Here is an 18,496-nt window from a genome sequence, read left to right as displayed (position 1 = left end):
TTCGAGGCTCCGCGAGAAAAACCCGAAATGGGACGGGTTTGGGGATATGTTAATGTGTTTGATTTCGGATTCGGGGATTTTTAAAAATCCCCGAAATATATTGGGACGGGTTTGAGAATTCTATCCCCATACCAAACCCTCCCAAACCCGCCCCGATAACATATATATATAGATATACAGTTATATATATATAAATACAGTAATATATATATTATAGAGAAAAAGTATATACAGTAATATAATACTTATATATATATATATATATATAAATACAGTAATATATATATATATATATATATATATATATAAATCCAATAATATATTCGGGTATTTCAAACGGGTTCGGGGACGGGGACGGGAATTTTATCCCCGCGGGTTCAGGGACGGGGATTCCCCGATTAGGTAGATCCGGGGATGGGTGCGGGGATGGGAGCGAGGATATAATTAGGGGACGGGGATGGCAAACCCTCCCCCGTCCCGTCCCATTGCCAACATGATGGAAGAATTCTCAGAAAGAACTAATTAATGAGAAAAGATCCCAGAAAAAAGTTCAAGATCCGAATAATTTATGATCGATAAAATAAAAAAGTTTTGATGTTTTAAAAAATATTTATTTATTTTTTAAAATTTTGATGAACAAAATAATATAAGTTTTTTTAAATATCTTATTTTATTTTTTAAAATTATTGGAGGCCTTGTTTAACAAGTCCTAGGAATGAATGCCCTCCCACATCCGGTCCAATCTAAGCTGCCAACTTGTTCGGGTTATTTTACCCGTAATTTTAGTACGGATCCGGACCAATTCGGCCCCGCTAGGCATCCGAGTTGGTTGGTTGTTTGAGTGGAAAGGGGAACGATTCCTCTGGTGATTTTCGAATTCACTGAGTTTTAAATTTTGAAGGCAAGAAGAAATGTATTATCGGCAATCGGTGGCTAAATTATGTGGTAGGATCCGGTCTTGTCATTCATTACCGGCAAAACCCTGTAATTCTCTGCAAAATACAGGTAACTTCTTACCAAGATAATAGATTTATGGGTGTACTAGCAAACTCGAATTCAGCTAGCAAAATTAAAGTGCGATACAGAGAAATAGGGAATGTCTATTCTGGAATCAGTTATTTTTGTAAATTAGTTGGCAGTGTAGTACATATGAATATGACTGGCGCCATTTATTCATTCGGTAAAAATACGTATCACTATTATCTATTGGTTCTTTCTTTGTATTTCCTCTTTGACTGCCTATGTTATCAAATGTTGACACACACATTATATTGGATTGAATTAGTATTGAATGGTTGCTTTGTTATCCAATACGGCAATGTATGACCAATATCCACCATGCACGGCTTTAATCTAATCCTGACATATACACCATAGTTTCCATCATACTATCCGCTAACTTGGCATTACTTTTAGCATTCCTCTATTTGGTAAAGAAGTTTCTGGACGATACCAGCATCATTCTCTGTGAGACTGTGAGTTATTTGTTGTTTGATGCTATTTCTTTTTTAACTTTAAATGAGTATTTGAAGTCTGGAGCACCAAAGCAATTTTGATAAGCTGCTTTCCTTTTTCATAAAATAAAAATGATGTTGAACTAAACTAATAACAAATGCTCCTAGCTTTTTCCTTCATGACTAGACTGCCATGTCTAATTTAGTCATCAGGATATATAAAGTCTGAATTATATTTTGTTCATTGTGCCTTTCATCTCATGTTGGTATTCATCAGCAACTTTTGTTGTCATTTTCAGGAGAGCTGAAAACTTCTTTGGAACATGGTTTTGGCTATTGTGATTGGAGGCACCACACGGAAGCACTTCGATGGGTTTTTTTGCCTGGGTCCGCTGGTATGCATGATGCCTTGGGTTACCATCTCAAAAATATATATGTTTTGATTACATCTCAATGTAGTAACAATTGATAAGATCTGGGAAGTATCCACGTCAGACTGTCGGGCCCCAGACATACAACTCATTCACAATTGTCCTCTCTGGCTATCCTTTACTCATTTGTCGGTATTTAGTGTATGCTGCGGTAAATACATCTTATAATGTCAACCTAAACCATTTTATCAGTACTGATTGAGGATAGCCTCTTCCTATGTTTTCGCTTCCCCGGTGTCGATTCTCAACGTGAACAATAGTGTTAGTGGTTCAATGACCTGTCAAACCTAGAAAATGACGGAGCCAGAAAATTTCATCAGGGGGGGTGAAATTTCATTATTGTTATTTTTCAATACACTATTAAAATAAATATTATTAGTAAAAGAATTTTTATCGAACAATTTTGTGTTTGGAAACCTGTATTTAAGAATTAGTAGGACTATGAATGGTATTGACTAAATTAAAGGGGGGCAAGAGTGCTAAAATTATTTAGAAAAATAAATATTTCTTAATGAAATAGGAGTAAGAGGAAGAGGATGGGAGGAATTGAGGTGAGGCGGTCACACCCACCCCTCTTTTGGCTCCGTCTCTGCTAGAAATAGAAAATCAAGGTATGAAAGATCACTGCCAAACAGGCAAGGTAATAAGCATACAAATATTATAATGGCTCATAACTCGAGCTCTTCACAAGGATTCAAGGTGTGTCAGGAGATTATTTGGCTTATCTGGTTGGTGTCCGTTGAGCTTGATTGAATGGAACTGTTTCTCTCTGAGGCAATAATAAGTACTGAGCATATATGTATTCGTATGATTACAATACTTAAGTCAGTTATGTGTTTCATCGCAGCTTAAGTCTTTCGTATTTATGTTGCTCTTTTACACTTATATTTCTTTCTTCTAAAGAATTGATTATATTTAGGAACATATGTTATATTTTTAATCAGTAAAATGCTTTCATGTGGATGTTGTTAATCATTCCTTGTATGTTACCACAGTTTAGTCCCTGGCCTACGGCTAACATTTTGGCTTGTAGTGCAATGAAACTCAGATATTTCCACATTGGTATGATATTGTCCATTTGGGCATCAACTGAAACGTCAACTACTAACTTTTAGGTACGTTTTTGAAAATATTTATAATCATTTCTTAGACGTAACTTCGAGCCGTTCCGTAACTTTTATGATTCGTTTTAAAACTTAGACCGGGGTCCTGGTTTTAACCTGAATAAACCCGAAACTCAACCAAACTTTTCCAAACTTAAACCACAACTTAATCACACCCTACCAGCCCCTAACCAACCATATTCCGGCTATTTTGAGCCCCCTAATCTCGGCTGCAACCTGCTGGAAAAATTATGTACGTATAACCCTAATCCTAGTTGCACCGCCGAGCCAAATCTTTGACTCTAAGCCTAACCGACATGGACCAGCCCCGAACCAACACTTGCTAGTTTAGGCACGTTTTTGAAAATATTGCCCGAACCCTCAAAAAGTACCCGACTCGCTAAATTTTGCATACTGGTTTAAAATATGACCTGACGAGTAAAAATACCCAACCGATGCTCATTTTCGAAAATCACCTTTAATTACACCATATATTAAATTTAATAAAAATATTTTTCCTCATTAACCCCAGTCTCCGTTCCTCGTTCGAGCGCGAAATACTACTAAAAATCATAATGCATGAAACCTTAATAAACCATGAAATAATAAATCATGAAATAAAATACATATCCATGCAATAACCATGCATTTAATGCATTAAAATAATTAAACACATGTTTTAGTAAAACCCTAGATTGCATGCAGTCAGGCTACATAGTTTGAATTTTCTAGACCTTACATCAACCCTCATGGTTTTGTTTTTAGACTTTACCCAAAAGACATCATATCAATGGAGATATCATTCTATTTTATTAACAACCTATTATCTTCTTCTCGATCTTTCAATGTGGGACTTTGGTTGCATTCCCAACAATTACTTGTTTTTTGTAACCGAGTCTCAAAAATGACAACTGCTCAATATTTTCTCTTTAGTATTAATTCTGGGGATGAATTCCATGCCTTCAAGGGCGGATGATATTTCTATTGAATCAACTTCCAAAAAGGGTACAAGTTTGGCTGATGTTTCTGTCTTGAATAAAGTTGAAGATGGCTCTGTGATATCGAACGAGCATACATCCAAATGGAGAGTTTTTACTGATAGTGGTAGAGATTTTTTTATGCAGGTGAACGTTCTTGATTACATTTCTTTGGGCTTTCCAAAATAAGCTATTATTATCTTTGAGTTTCTCTTCATAATTTAGCAAGTCGTCTGATTGTCATTTGATATCATCTAGGGAAAGTTTGAGCTAGCTGAGAAATTTTTTGTATCAGCATTACAAGAAGCTATTGAAGGTTTTGGAGAAAGTGATCCACATGTTGCCTCTGCTTGTAACAATCTGGTGAGTCCTCTTTAAAACACAGTAAAGATAATCATTATTGTGCCTAATATGGTTGTATCACGATGAACTTGTGCTCTAGAGTTTTTTTAATGGAACTTTGATATGTCTCATTTCTTCTACGAGCCTCTGCCTGTTTCTTAACACAAAATAAACTATATACGATGATAGATGAATCCCCATCTGGAGTAACACAAATGGTAAATGATAAATTACTTTCTAATCAGCGCATGAGCTAGATTCATTTTCTACTTTTATTCTGGTTTTGATTCTGGGTCAGAGCATCAGGCATATCTCCTTGGAACACCATAAACCTCTTATTAAGGAACGCCCATCGTGGAAACTTCTTCCTGTTTGAGATACTTGTAGTGATCTGTCCTTCTAAAATTCCTGACAACAAGATATTCTTTGAAGTCGATGAAACAGTAATGTTATACGCAGGCAGAGCTCTATAGGATCAAAAAGGACTTGGACAAAGCAGAACCATTGTACATGAAGGCCATACATATACTGGAAGAATCTTTTGGACCCGATGACGTAAGGTAGGCATGTATAATTTGAACCTTTTCAATTAACTTTATGTACTTGTATCACAACTTTTTGAATGTTTTCTTTTGCTTCGTGTAAAATTTCTTCGAGTTGAGTCTCAGTGTAACAAAAAAATGACTTTATAAAAGCCACATTTTCTTCATGTTTGGTGTATTTGTACAAAAGCTGCATGTTTTAATGTATTTCAATATATAAAAAACTGTACATCAACATGTGCTGCTTATGTTATAATCTTTTTCGTATGCAAGAAGGTTTGAAATTTTTGTTGAAGTGCCGTCACAAGATGGGGGTTGGCTAGCCCTACCATATCTTAATCATAAGCATGTGGCTAATGGCCTCAACGACCTCAACGACTGTTTTAGACAATGAATGATCAGTTGTAGATATGGGCCATATGGCACATCTTAGAAAATTTTGACATTGTTACTTTTTCTCACATCTTTTCTGGAATCTATAATGGAGCTTGATTGCTTAAAATCACCTTAATACATCTTATGTAGCCTTTACCTATTGTATATTGTAGAGTTGGGGCTGCTTTTCATAATCTAGGCCAATTCTTCCTTGTGCAGAGAGAGTTGGAAAAGGCTCGTGGTTGCTATGAGGTAAATGTTCACACTATAGATGTCAATTTGTTGTTATAATTCTTTTTTTTAAAACATTTTTTTAATTTTTTTCTTGGCATTTTGAAAGTTGTAATTTGTGTTGGCTGATGTGTAAAAGTACCATACTATTCTTTCATCAATTGCCGTGAAGCATTAACTGCTGATAATGTTTGATAGAGGTGTAATATTGCTCGTCTATACTGAGTTTTTGCATATGATATGGCTGTATCATTCTTCACTTTCGCCATAATTTTCTTTGTTTCTAACGTTTTCTAAATTATTTTTTTACAATTTTGGCAGCATGCTTTGAAGGTACATATCAAGCAGTACATCCAACCTTTTTCTTTCTCAGCTAAATATTCTGTACTTTCGTTACCATTTTATTATTGATCAGAAAAAGCGAAGTGTTCTGGGAGAAACAAACACAGACTATGCTGATACCATGTATCATCTTGGCACTGTAAGCTCACCTCTTTGTCTATTTTTACAGACATGGAATTTGAAAAACTAATCAATTATTCTTTGTTGTTTTTTTGTGGTTTTAACCCTTGAAATTCCTTTTGCTTTTTATCTGATGGAACACATTTGAAATATATGTTCATGACAATTGCACTTTATGGGCAAGGAGCTGCATGTTGGTATATTTGTCACTCTAGTCTTGATGCGTGTCCCTAAAAAAAATTAGAAGTGAGAATCAAGTCTGTCAAGTTTAACTCATCTTTTCGAAGGGGTTGAAGATATATGAAAGCTGTTGCAACCACTAATTCAACCAACAATTTATGGGAGAATATATACAGGATTGGAACTCAATAACAATAGAAAAATTTCATTGAACAGGTAAGTTTTTTACAAGATAGTAATCACTCTTTCCAATAGATACGGTCCTTGAGAGGAATAGTGCTCTTAGCAGAATACAATCCTCTCCCACCCTAGCAACATTCAATCAGAAAAAATTCTCTACCAAAAAACTAACTCCCCTGTTTTTTATCCCTTTCCCCCCACACATGCAAACTCTCCCTCTTCCCTTTCTAGATTCCCGGTAAAAATTTGAAATATAACTAACTCCCCTGTTTATTTATCCCCTCCTCACTACTCGTGCCTATAGCCTTCTCGTGCTTCGTGGTAGTGTTATGACTTGATGTGACCGGTTGTCATGGTGAGCCTATGGCCAAGGTGGTTGTGTTTCAATGGTATTTTGTGCGCAGAAAATTGTCATATATCTTGTAAGGATTGAATTGAAATCCATTTCACCTTCAAGTAAATATGCCTCGATGTTTGTTGCCTTTACTTATTCTGCTGTCATTACTAAACTGGTTGCTACAAAATGATCCGATGGAATCGTCAGTGAAGGCATGAAGATGTAATATCAATTATGAGCCTTTTTCTAAAAAAGTTATCAATGAACAGGTTTTGTATCTTGAAGGGAAAGTAAAGGATTCTGAAGACTTAATTTTGAATTCGATTAGAATCCTGGAGGTCTGCCAATATTCTTTCATGATGAGTGCTGATTTTCTATGTGAAATAAAAAGTTTTTCTCCCGACTGTTTCCTGTTAACCTTGTAGGAAAGTGGGCAAGGGGAGACCATCATATGTATTAGGAGATTGCAATATCTTGCTCAGGTTGTAATTCCTTATCTAACAACAATTTGAGACTGCCACAGTATGTGATAAAATAAGTCCGAACACACTCTTATACACTCCAATGTTATGCACACACACACCACAAAAACCTGAATAAAATATTTTATGCCTTAATAGTGAAAAATTCCCCAAAAAGAATGTCACAACAAAAACATTTTGACGACCTTCAAATCTCCCCATATGGGCAGCCTCTTACCTATGTTTCTACTGTTATCCACATATTGCAGATTCAAAAACACTGTACATATCTCATCTCATAAAGCTTGGTGTTGTTAGATAATGCATTTGCCAAATGAATGTTTTTTGTTGTGTCTCCCTTATCTTAGACGGTTTGTGGTTGACCATTGGTACCCTCTGCTGTCCCACCTCCAAGGAGGAAAAGAGGAAGAAAGATAAGTGCAATGAAATCGTAATATCCCCTCTTGTTCACGACTTCTATTTTCCATGAATGGTTCAATTCATACCATGCTTTCAAAAACTTATGTCAAAATGGATTTTTACTCGAACAGATCACTTGAGAGAAACTGTAGTTGGCAGGATATTTACTTTAAGAATCATGAACGTGATCAGTACACCTAATCACATGAATATTGTCCTTTAGCCATCATATACGCTATCTGGGGGATATTTTTCTTGGAGAATGTTTTTGCTTGTATGTCTTCTGTTTTTGAATTATTCTTATAATCTAATCATAGTGTCGTGATTTTTTCTCCGCCATTTACTATAGATGTACGTCAAGTCGAATCAATTTGCTGAAGCTGAGATCTTATTGAGAAAGATTCTGCATATGTTGGAATTATCAAAGGTTTATCATCTTTGTTTTCTGTTTCTTGTCTGTTTTATGAGTCGTTTACTTTTATCAAGTGTCATTCATATTATTGTTATGCATATCTCTCAAGAAAGCTATTATATTCATCAGACATCGGTTCCTCACATATACCATGCATTGAAATAGTAACTTAGGCATGTATTGTTTCCTTTAATGTTGCCAGCTCCACCACTCTGATTTTATCAAGGCAAATGAACATGTTTTCATCAGTTGGTTATGAATTACCCTCCTATTGAACACACTGCTATAGGCCCTAAAATATTGTAACTAATGTGAATTTGAGATCCTACTTAATTTGTTAATTACCTTCAATCTTTCTGGATTTTCCATGGTTTCATTTGTAAGCATAAATGAGATATTATTTCATGTCAAAGGGGTGGAAATCGTTGGGCACTGTTGTCGCAGCTGAACGCCTTGCTTTAACCCTCCAATCATTGGGGAAGCTTAGTGAAGCTGAAGAGCTACTGGAGAGGTACTTTCATACTTAACTACCCCGTGAATTCAAAACCACAGATGTTTCTGCTCGAGAATGACATGATGTTCTTCTGTAGCAGATGTCTTGAAGCTCAGACGCACTTACTTCCTGCAGAACATATTCAGGTTTAATATTTTTGCTGTTTTCAGACGCCTCATCTTATTTTCCATCTCATGTGGATCTATTGTTTAAAATGCGGCAACTGAAACTACAATAACTTGCTCCCTTCTCTTGGTTTCTCTTTCACAAAATCCTTTTCCTATCATTTGGGTCCCACTATAATCAGCTAATGTGATTAAATGATAGCAGCCAAGTTTCAAGCACTACTCAGATACTTACAATTTAAACTTTGATGCTCTCTTTTTCTGTGTTGCGTTTTTCCCCTTATCGTGTCCCTTCGTTAAGGTGACACACTTAGTACCATATTTCTCTGTGAACAGAATGCTGCCAACATGCTGTACATTGCTAAAGTGAAAATGCTCATCTCCGACGATCTAATGAAGAGAAATAGTTCTCAAGCAATTACTGAGCTTGATAGGGCCAAAAAACTACTAAGGGGATCGATAAGGTTAGTGCGGCTGAATATTTACTGACAATGTCGTATTGCTTGTGATAGTTTCAATTGAGCTTCCTGATTTTTTTAAAAATCTTAAAATAGCACCTTTTTTCTATTCTTGAGATACATTTTCAAGGCATTTTTTTGGAAAATTATGTGCATTCACAAATCACAGCAAACTTATAATACATATCTTCCATTAGTCAAATGTTAATTTTCATTTCAAATGGTACGCATTCCTGGAAAAAAGTTAAAAGTATTTTTCGTGTTTTCTTATATCAGCATTGATCAGAGAGTTACTATATCAGTAATTTTAGGAGGTATTAACTGCTAGGATAGTCGAAGATATTCTTAACCATTATCTGTTGGCTTTGTTTTTCCAATTGGAACATGCTCTTTTTTCTTTCTCTGTATAAAGTGGTTTTTTATATTTAAATAAACAAAATTTGGCTTTGTTGAAGTAAATTGTGTTTTACATTTTTTAATGGCTATCTTCAACAGAATAGCTCGACAAATTCTTCTCCAATTTGTGAAAGAGAAAGGGAACGAAGAGCCCATTGTGGTGTACCCAAAAACCGGAAAAGATGGGCATCCCATGATGTTGATATTGGTTCGTTTACTATGTTAATTTGCAATCTAGTGCACAACGGACCAGCTATATAACATTCACCTATTATGTATTTTACTTGATTATGTAATTTGCATTTTTAAACTCGCTCATATTTTATCTGCTGATACCACTTTATGTGTTGCAAGATAGCTCATTTTGTGTAAATCTTCTTGTAGCTACAATCACTCAATGCTCTCGGATCATTGGAGATAAGAAAACTGCAATTTCAGGATTCAAGGGTCAGTATGCATTAACCTGATAGAGATAATTGTATGGAATTTATTCTGTCAAATTATGATTGATCTTGAAATGTTTTAGGCGGATTTTCTTCTACTATCCTTGATTATGGCTACAATATATGATAGAACTGGGATCATACCATTTGAAATTGCATGATTCAGAAATGTATCACAATAATTTTCAAAATCTGAGTAATTTATACTCCGTGGACTGAAATATTTTTGCAACCCTTTTGTTTGCATCCATAAGTTGTTTTACATGATGAAATTATCGTGTTCCAAACATGTTGTTGCTTGCTTATTATACATATCCATAATTTTGTATGTCTTTTAGCTGATGTGTTATTGCATTTGGAAAATTCAGAGCAGCATTATTTTCCTCTGTTTCTTCTCCCTAATGAGTTATATGATAAACACGACTTTTAGAGAAATTTGTGAGAAAATGCAGAGTGAAGTATATCTGTTTCAATCTTTACCTTCATAGTATCGGAAGAAGCATGGGGCTTGCCAAGATTTTTTTCCTTTTTTGAACTTCATGACTCTTACTGACAGTCTATGAAGCATCGATTTTATTTCTATCCCAGTAGCTTGTGTCGCATTCATCTTGTCTAATTTCACCATCTGTCATTGTGAGTCTACCTTTCTATACTAGAAGATAATCATTGTTTCCTTGATAAAACAGGAGTGCATTCCGTCTGAGGCTGAGGCTTCACTTCTTCAATGCATGTCTATTTTGAAGGAGGTACATGCTAATTTAGTTCGAATTTTTTCTGTATTCTACGTGGTTTGATAGTATGTAATGTGACGTTTGATTGTTTTATTATTTTTGTTCTACACTGAACAACTCCTACAGACAATAGTTATATATTATTATTTGATGAGTTAGTGATGTAAATGTGTATTATGTTATTTATGCGTAATTATTTTTGTTCAAATGCTTCCTTTCTTACTTTCCTGCAGTTTGGCAATGAGAAGTCATTGTTGGACTCTTCTGAAGTAAAAGCCGAGTATCTCTCCTGTTTACAGTGTCTAAACGATTTAATCAGCAAAAGCAAGGCAAGTGAGATTGCAATGGGGAAAGAAATAGAAAATGAGATTCAGCGTGTTCAAGATGAAATCTCTAGAAGTTGATCGAGTACGAGAACCTTGTGTGTCTAGTATGAGTTACTTAGCTGTTTAGGAGTCATTTCTGAACTCAATATTTGTGTCAACGAAGTATTCTACCCAATGTTTGAGACATGTTCTGATTTTTTTAATCTTTTAGCTCCAAAAAATGTCAGCATAAATCTTAGCTATGCCTAGCAATAAAACCAGTTCACAGTAAAGCAAGTATGAATTCGGATGATAGAAAATCTGCATCCATGAGCAGATTTTTAATGTAAGCCAAAAAATATTACCTTCATATGTTTGACAGCAATTTATTTACTGGCTTTTTACCGACAGAAGTTCGTTTTTTGTCATGTGTTGCAATAGGTATATGTGCTCCCATGTATTGAAGTTATTTTCAGAAAAATTATGCTCTTGAACTTTTGTACGAAGAATTTAGTTGAAAAATCTTGACGACAAATCGAGAATCATACCTTACAGGCTTAGGATTTTATTAAAATTCCCTTTCAGCTTGTTCTTCAAACAGGAAATGGAACTTTCGCTTGTAGGTCTCCAAAATGCCGGAAAAACCACCACTTGTCAATGCCACTGCTGCAAGTGAAATGTCAAATATTAAATTCTCGTTTTCAATTGATAACATCACTCAACCAAAACTATTCTTCTTGCGTCGGAAACTGACTAGTTGCAGAGAGTTTTGAATTTTGAAGAAGAGATTGAATTTTGTGTACACTCTGCGGAAGTACTACTGGAGATTCCAATACACGTTTATGTCTCCAGGTTCTTGCATATTGTATGCGAGTGTTGGTACAAATTTTATTTTATTTTTTAATTTAATTGCACATGGACTTATTTTTTAAAAGAAATCTTAATAAATCAAAATCGAGAAGTTAATGAAATATTTTTCTTATCGTTTTTTAAGAGAAATATAGACCTAAATTTGAAATGGAAAATACTATATGCACTATTTATTGTTAAATCACAGAACTATCCTAAAAAGCTCTTTTAAATCATGTTCTTAAGATATATATTTCTTTGTTATTTATAAATTTAAACAAGGTCGGTTCAATCATGATTCTGGGCAACCCTTCTAAATCAAAACTCAACATTCAAAAACAATTAAAATTTTCGAACTTGAATTTTGCGTGCGAATTAATTAGAATATCATTTAGTTATCAATGATATCCTCTACTATAGATTAGATGTCGGATGTCTGCATTTTAAAAAGTTATTTGGAATAAGTTATGCTTATAACGGTGGCTCACGGCATGTATGTAATGGTTTGGATGACTATGAAAGTTGCTTCCAAGGGAGCTGAGTATATTCTATTTTATTATAAAACTTTTAAGATTTATGAGTTCCTTGTAAATTTTTGTGACCCGTGACCTGAAACGGATTAATGCTCAACTTATTTGACTAGAGCCTTAAATTAGGCTCAAGATAGAACAAATAATCATACTAAACATGTCGTGTACCGTTCTAGAATAACCGATTGTTACAAGTAAAACTTAGAACGATATATACAACAGTCGCCACACATCCGTAAAAGTTCAGTTGCGCGACAAATATAACCTGAACTAGAGGTCCAAAAAATGATGCAAAAAAGCAGCGTTTCAGTCTTGCTTCAACGCCTTTCGGATTAGAATTCTAACTAACGCTATCAAAAGGTAAGCCAAGAGAGTTATAACGATGCCCGACACCAAAATCAGACGGTCATAAGTAGCGTCTTGGACCGTATACACTCCGATACCAATTGTATCCCAATTACTTTCAGTCCAAACTGGATCCTCCATGCTCATGATATCTGAAGAGTTGTAGGGTAGCAATGTCCAGCCACCTGATTCGTATTTCAATCGGGTTGAATATGCAGGGACATACCTGGGATGACAACCAAGCTTTAGAACACGGAACTTCAAAAAACTTTAACATTCTAGCATCGGGTGATAAGAGTCCTCGAATATCCTCAACTTTTATGGTTTCGAAAAAAATATAGCGGACATCAATTCGGTCTCCAGAATTTCTTACATCCATCACCAGATCAAACTCAACAACATCTTCAGTATAAGATGCCCTTCTCTTGTCATTTGTCGAGACAGCCTGCAGAATGGGAATTTTTTTTCTTGTGATGGATGCATTGTGCACGAAGAATGCAAAATACTGATTGAGTTGGTGACTTATGGGTCAATTCTTCAGCAGTGGACACTTAGATTTAGTTAAGATTTATGGATAATTAAGTGAGAGATTGTAAAGGGAAGAGTGCTAACACTAATGATTCTCGTTTGCATCTAATTTACAGCATCTTCTTCCATCTATGGATTTTGATGGAATACAGGTTCAACTCCTAGGTGAAACCGGCTGTGTCATATTAACAACTATGGTAGTGGTGTCTGAGGCTTTAACCCAGTCAACAGAAACTTATCAACAAACAGAAAAAGGAGGAAAAATCTTTAGTGTCTTTAACAGCTACTAGGACTTTCATAAAACACAACTACATCTTGCTATTTTTAGCATCTAGTAATCTTCTGGAACCAATAACTCAAGTAATTACCTAGAAATTCAAAGTGTCAAATGTAAATTGTCTTTAGAACTCAATACCTTTTGCAAGATTGGTGTGCTAGTTTCAGAGAGTAAAACCACATGGAAGTTAAAAGCTTTCCACATAATTCCAGAACCCTGCAGGTGTTGACAACAAGATCATATTCACAAAAATTGAAATATGCTGGATTTCCAAAGAGAGTATGATGCAGGAATATACATGCATAAAAGACGCAGCAAGAACTTGATATATACAAGCAATTCCATGAAATGTATTCAGTCACCATTGGATGTCTCTAAGCCCTAAGGAACATCATTAAAACCTGGATAGTAATGTATATAAGATAGTCAGTGGAATAACTGAAAAAGGAAGATAATCCACATCGGGAAGATAAGGAGAAAAAACAGATTCATAAGAAAAAAAAACTCAATGGCGTAGATGACTACAAAAACATCAATTTCCTTGGAATGCTATCTAAGTATTTATGTCTTTTAATTAATTAATAAGGTTAGCCCAAATGTGTTTCAAGAAACTTCAACTAGCAAAAGTGTGCAGCTTTAAAATGCTAATCATTTTTCACCACACACCGATGGATTCCACTAAAAGTTGTTGCTTTTATATGGAGCAAATTCAGCTTGTGGAAACTTGCATCTGGGGAATTTCCTGCAATGACCACTAACTGTTAGCTAATGAACTCTTTTTCTCTCAATATTCAACAAACAAAATTAACTAAATAACTCACCCTTTAAACCATTTTGGACCTGAGTGCTCTTGCTTCAACTAAAACCCCAGCCACATTCCTTGAAAAAATTGGATCTTTTGATACTCTAAGATACACACAACAAATAGTGAAAACTAATAAAAGAGAATATTCCTCAATTGACTGGAGTTAACAGCATAAACACCAGTAGTTACAGAACAAAATTAATTATAAAAACAAGTTCAAAAGATAAATGTTTAAAGGAAACAATAATTTGAACATACCATATTGAATAAGCATAGAGGATAATAAATGTGATGAAAACTAAAAGCAGACATTATATGGACCCACATATATTATGACGCCTAGTTTCTTTTTTGTCATTTTAAAAAAATTAATTACATCCAAGCGCTCAGTCATTTACCATAGTAATAACTATAATCCAAATTTTGTTCTACACTATTTCTTCAATGTTTGCTGCTATTAGTGTCAGCTCAAATAGTTCATACTCAATTTTGGTGAATATTAATCATGGTTCTGACTCTTCTGAGAGGGATGAACTGGTGCCAACTTCATGAAATACATTTATTTTTGGGCCACCATGAGAAAACTGGTACAGTAGGAGTACGACACGAAGAAAGGGAAGAAGCAAATAAAGACTTAAATACAATCAAAGACCCGACCAAGTCTACCAACGAATGGACACATATTGCTGAATAACTGAAATGGAATTTGAATGCATTGATGGGACATAAAGCATCAGAAAAACCTAATAAAATTGTCAGAATAGTAAAACGTGCCAGGAAGAAAACTCGATGAGGAATGAAACTGTTAATTTTTGGCAGCTATATTAGAAACCAAAAACTGCATGCTTTGAAAGTAAGCTTTCAAATTCATCCGCAGAAACCCATATTGCAGTTGATCTGACCAACACATCTGCATTCTTAAATTGTACAATTGGAGTAACAACTTTCCCTCGACCAGGATCCAAAATCCAAATTAATAATTAGCTGATTATACCTCATCGTCCGACTAACTGAACCTTATAATAACAGTACCCACTTGAACAACCAATTTCCCCAGAAATGTTGAGCAGTCGTACACATGGATATCCGTCAATTTGTGTGTACATAGACTTTTCAAGATCAGGAACTGACTCAAAAGAAATTGTCTTCCCTGAAGCTGTTCAAAGTCAATATAAAGCTCAAACCCAGATCAAACTAATATTAAATCAAAACAAATTGCAAACGCGATAAAACCGAGAAGGGATTTCAAATAACAGAGCATTTACATTATCAGAAAACAACTCAAATGAATTTGATTATCTGAAGCTGTCCACTTGAATGAGATTGGCTATGCCAAAATTGTCCAAAATCAATATAGCTCAGATGTAGAAGCTGCTATAAGCATTTCACTAGAACTAAATTATAATGGTTTTACAAATGGAGTGGTAATCAAATTTAGCTGCTGATAAAAATAATAATAATAGCTCCTTAGTTTCATTCTATAATTTCCCAATCGAAGCTCAACCGTTCAATCTGCACACAATTCCCGTCAAAACGTACAATGAGCCAACGGATGACCAAAACCCTTGATAAAAATCAAATTTTGATAACGGCCCTCTCATTTAGGAATTAAAGTCGAGTCAAAAAAAAAAAAAAAAAACCTGATAAAGAGTGGTGGAAATGAGCGACGAAGAAGAGTAACGGGAGGTACGAGTCCATGGCGTAGTGTTCAGTCAACGGTAAGAAAATTGCCAGGAAGATTTAAACTTGAAATCCCTAGGCCATGGAATCCAAACTGAAGATTCACAAGTATCGAATTGATCATTTGTGCTACTTCTCGGTAAAATACTGTCGGTTGCACAGACTACAAAACTATTCCGTCGAGTTTAATGGCAATCGGCCCTTTACTGAAGCTCTAGCCTGTTGGTTGTGTGACCCGGGATGATAGAAGTTTATAATAAAAGATATTTAAGGTCCAATTTCCTTCCTTCAAACCCCCATGGTTCTTCTCTCCGTTCTTTCCAAAGTTTTTGCCAAAAAATTATATTAGCTTATTTGAATTTTAGAGTTATCCAAACCTTCGATCTTTAAGTTCCGTCCCAAATTTTTAAGAAAAGTTTGTTATCATCATTGTTTTTATAATAATAGATCTCGAGAACCTGTAGTCATTATATTTGATGTTTTAGATAAATTTAAACGCAATAGTCTGCAAACGAAACGAGGCTCCACAATCACTTACAAAATCATAACACATATTATTGATTATCGTTTCAACATTAAATCATCCCACAGCTCAACTAATTTATTTATATTTTTCAATTATTGGCACCAAGCTATATATTGACTTGCAAGAAAACAAACTAATTAATTATCAACCACGCCAGACCTGCTGACTTTGCCTAAAATGCTTTTGAGCTGCCACATTACAAGCTGCTGGAGCATTACAATCGTCCTCCAACATAATTTCATCATTTCCTCCGAAAATTATAACCAAAATAGCTTCCATAACACAACCTAACAGGGGGATAGAAGAAATTCGAAGCTTTTTTTCCTTTCTGTCCATGCCTTGAGTAGATAGATGTCAAACCAGTGGAAAAAGTTCTAGCTAGAAATATTTCTTTTCGCTTGATGAAAGATGTATCATCTTCTTCTTTTTTTTAATCAAAACATGAGAGTAATTTTGACAAGGGAAGTTGAATGTGGATTAATATTGAGTAGATTTGTCAAGCTTTAGACTAGAAAATGTTCAATAAATAGAGACTTTAGCGTTTCAACTTTTCTTGGTTGACAAGCTTTGAAATGCTCATCCACGTGTGTACTCCATTTGAGAGTTCGACAAGACTCCAAAATGACCCCACTATTCAATAATGGAAGTAGAGAATTGTTGTTACTGGTGTGTATACGATCAACAATAATTTCTTTCGCCCCATATGTATTATATTAATATGGCATGAGGTATAATCTAGGTACAAGATTACGTGCCAATAAAACATTAAATTATTATACTTTATTATTTCACTTAATCGTTTGGTTAGAGATTAGAGTTATTTATATATATAGATTTAATACTTCTTTAATCATCGATCTCATTGCTCGAACCAAACGATACGATATGTTTTTCACTACATAATATAAATATATATATTGTAGTTGTTATTCTATAAGAGATGAGATTTCAGACACCCTTTGGTAACCGTTTTAGCTATTTTTGTATGTGCACTCGAATATTCATTCATGAAGCTCTCTCAATTGAGGGGGTTGATTAAATTGCCACTTTTTACCTGGAAGAGGGTTCTGAAAAAATTTATGGAGTGGTTTATACCCAGCAAGAAGTGCTCTCTGCACAAAAATGGAGAAGCTTTTTCAAGGCTTAACATGATCAGAAAAACCTAGAGATTGAAACATACATAAATATATTCAAACCCCGTGGACCTGAATTAAAGAGAGATTAAAAAAAACAGTTATTTTTTGTTTGAGAAGAAACAGGTGGAATTAAGCTTGATCTTTTGCTGTTCTTTTTTCTTTGTTTCAATTTCTACAACTATATATAACAAGTTGATGTGATTGTTTTATCAGTCGATCAAGTTTTATAAATTTGCATTAATTATTTAGGAATAAAAAATGTGCTTATACTAATTTTAACATTCATATTCAAAATATGCCAAAAGAATTATCTGGCACACACACAACTCATTGTGTTCAAATATATATGACATTAAGCTTTGTAAAATTAAATAAAGATTTCGTGAAAATATCTTACGAGTATATATCTTGAATTTTTTTAACCATGACCTACAAATTAGATTATTTTAAAAAAAAATTCTTTATCCTATAAAAACATCCTAACAAAACAAAATATCTCATCATTAAATAATGTTTGGTAAACAATCTCAAATTAGGAATCATATAAGACACAACAATACGGGTGAATAATAACATGATGACTTATGTAGTGTTAATAAAATGCGAAAATAATTTTTTTATCCACCAACTTTTCGTACTTTATGTTTTGGTTTATCAAATTTTCAAATTTTGTTTTTGTTTACTAGCTTTTAATATGTTTTGTGCTTTCAATCTCATTTCGTCGTAATACTGATGTGACATCGAAAAATGTTGATGTGACATCGAAAAATTCTTACTGTGGCATTGGAAATTGCTCAATTGTCTAATGACACGTCGACACAAGTCAACAATATTCAGGCTAAAATAAAAATTAATATACCAAAATAAAACTTGGAAAGCTTAATGAACCAAAACCTAAAATTAGACAAATTGATAGACCAAAAACAATGCATATATATGGCAACACATACATCAACCCATAT

At 34.4% G+C, this 18,496-nt stretch overlaps 2 protein-coding genes across 11 annotated transcripts; one reads left to right on the top strand and one right to left on the bottom strand.

The window, feature by feature from the left end:
- The first annotated feature begins 678 nt into the window (after positions 1-678).
- Positions 679-11,247, top strand: LOC142505575 (uncharacterized). Of its 5 annotated transcripts, XM_075618617.1 has the most exons (18): positions 1,161-1,180; positions 1,754-1,849; positions 2,881-3,000; positions 3,922-4,112; positions 4,224-4,328; positions 4,767-4,867; positions 5,398-5,476; positions 5,871-5,936; positions 6,884-6,952; positions 7,040-7,096; positions 7,845-7,922; positions 8,321-8,418; positions 8,498-8,546; positions 8,862-8,989; positions 9,479-9,587; positions 9,764-9,826; positions 10,509-10,568; positions 10,787-11,247. In XM_075618617.1, exons 4-18 carry the CDS (start codon positions 3,936-3,938, stop codon positions 10,955-10,957), a joined length of 1,410 nt encoding a protein of 469 aa, XP_075474732.1. In that variant the 5' UTR covers positions 1,161-1,180; positions 1,754-1,849; positions 2,881-3,000; positions 3,922-3,935; the 3' UTR covers positions 10,958-11,247. The 5 variants fall into 5 exon arrangements, with proteins under 5 accessions (XP_075474730.1, XP_075474731.1, XP_075474728.1 ...); XM_075618615.1 differs by lacking the exons at positions 1,161-1,180; positions 2,881-3,000 and adding an exon at positions 679-1,005; XM_075618613.1 differs by lacking the exon at positions 2,881-3,000 and having other exon boundaries at positions 1,077-1,180.
- A 1,103-nt stretch (positions 11,248-12,350) lies between these two features.
- On the bottom strand, positions 12,351-16,255 carry LOC142505740 (nicastrin-like). 6 transcript variants are annotated; one of them, XR_012804491.1, is made up of 7 exons: positions 15,833-16,255; positions 15,458-15,704; positions 14,209-15,348; positions 14,054-14,129; positions 13,686-13,788; positions 13,526-13,603; positions 12,351-13,027 (listed from the first exon to the last, which is right to left on the bottom strand). XR_012804491.1 is itself a non-coding variant. In XM_075618841.1 (7 exons), the coding sequence occupies exons 4-7, from the start codon at positions 13,689-13,691 to the stop codon at positions 12,701-12,703; spliced, it is 264 nt and encodes an 87-aa protein (XP_075474956.1). In that variant the 5' UTR covers positions 13,692-13,788; positions 14,054-14,129; positions 14,209-15,348; positions 15,833-16,255; the 3' UTR covers positions 12,351-12,700. The 6 variants fall into 6 exon arrangements, 1 of the variants encoding a protein (XP_075474956.1); XR_012804492.1 differs by lacking the exon at positions 15,458-15,704 and having other exon boundaries at positions 14,209-14,293; positions 15,187-15,348; XM_075618841.1 differs by lacking the exon at positions 15,458-15,704 and having other exon boundaries at positions 12,351-12,808; positions 12,956-13,027.
- Positions 16,256-18,496: the final 2,241 nt, after the last annotated feature.

Source organism: Primulina tabacum, chromosome 10 (assembly GCF_025594145.1).
Source record: "Primulina tabacum isolate GXHZ01 chromosome 10, ASM2559414v2, whole genome shotgun sequence".
In the NCBI taxonomy this organism is placed as follows: domain Eukaryota; kingdom Viridiplantae; phylum Streptophyta; class Magnoliopsida; order Lamiales; family Gesneriaceae; genus Primulina; species Primulina tabacum.
This window is presented reverse-complemented; position numbering and strand designations above follow the sequence as displayed.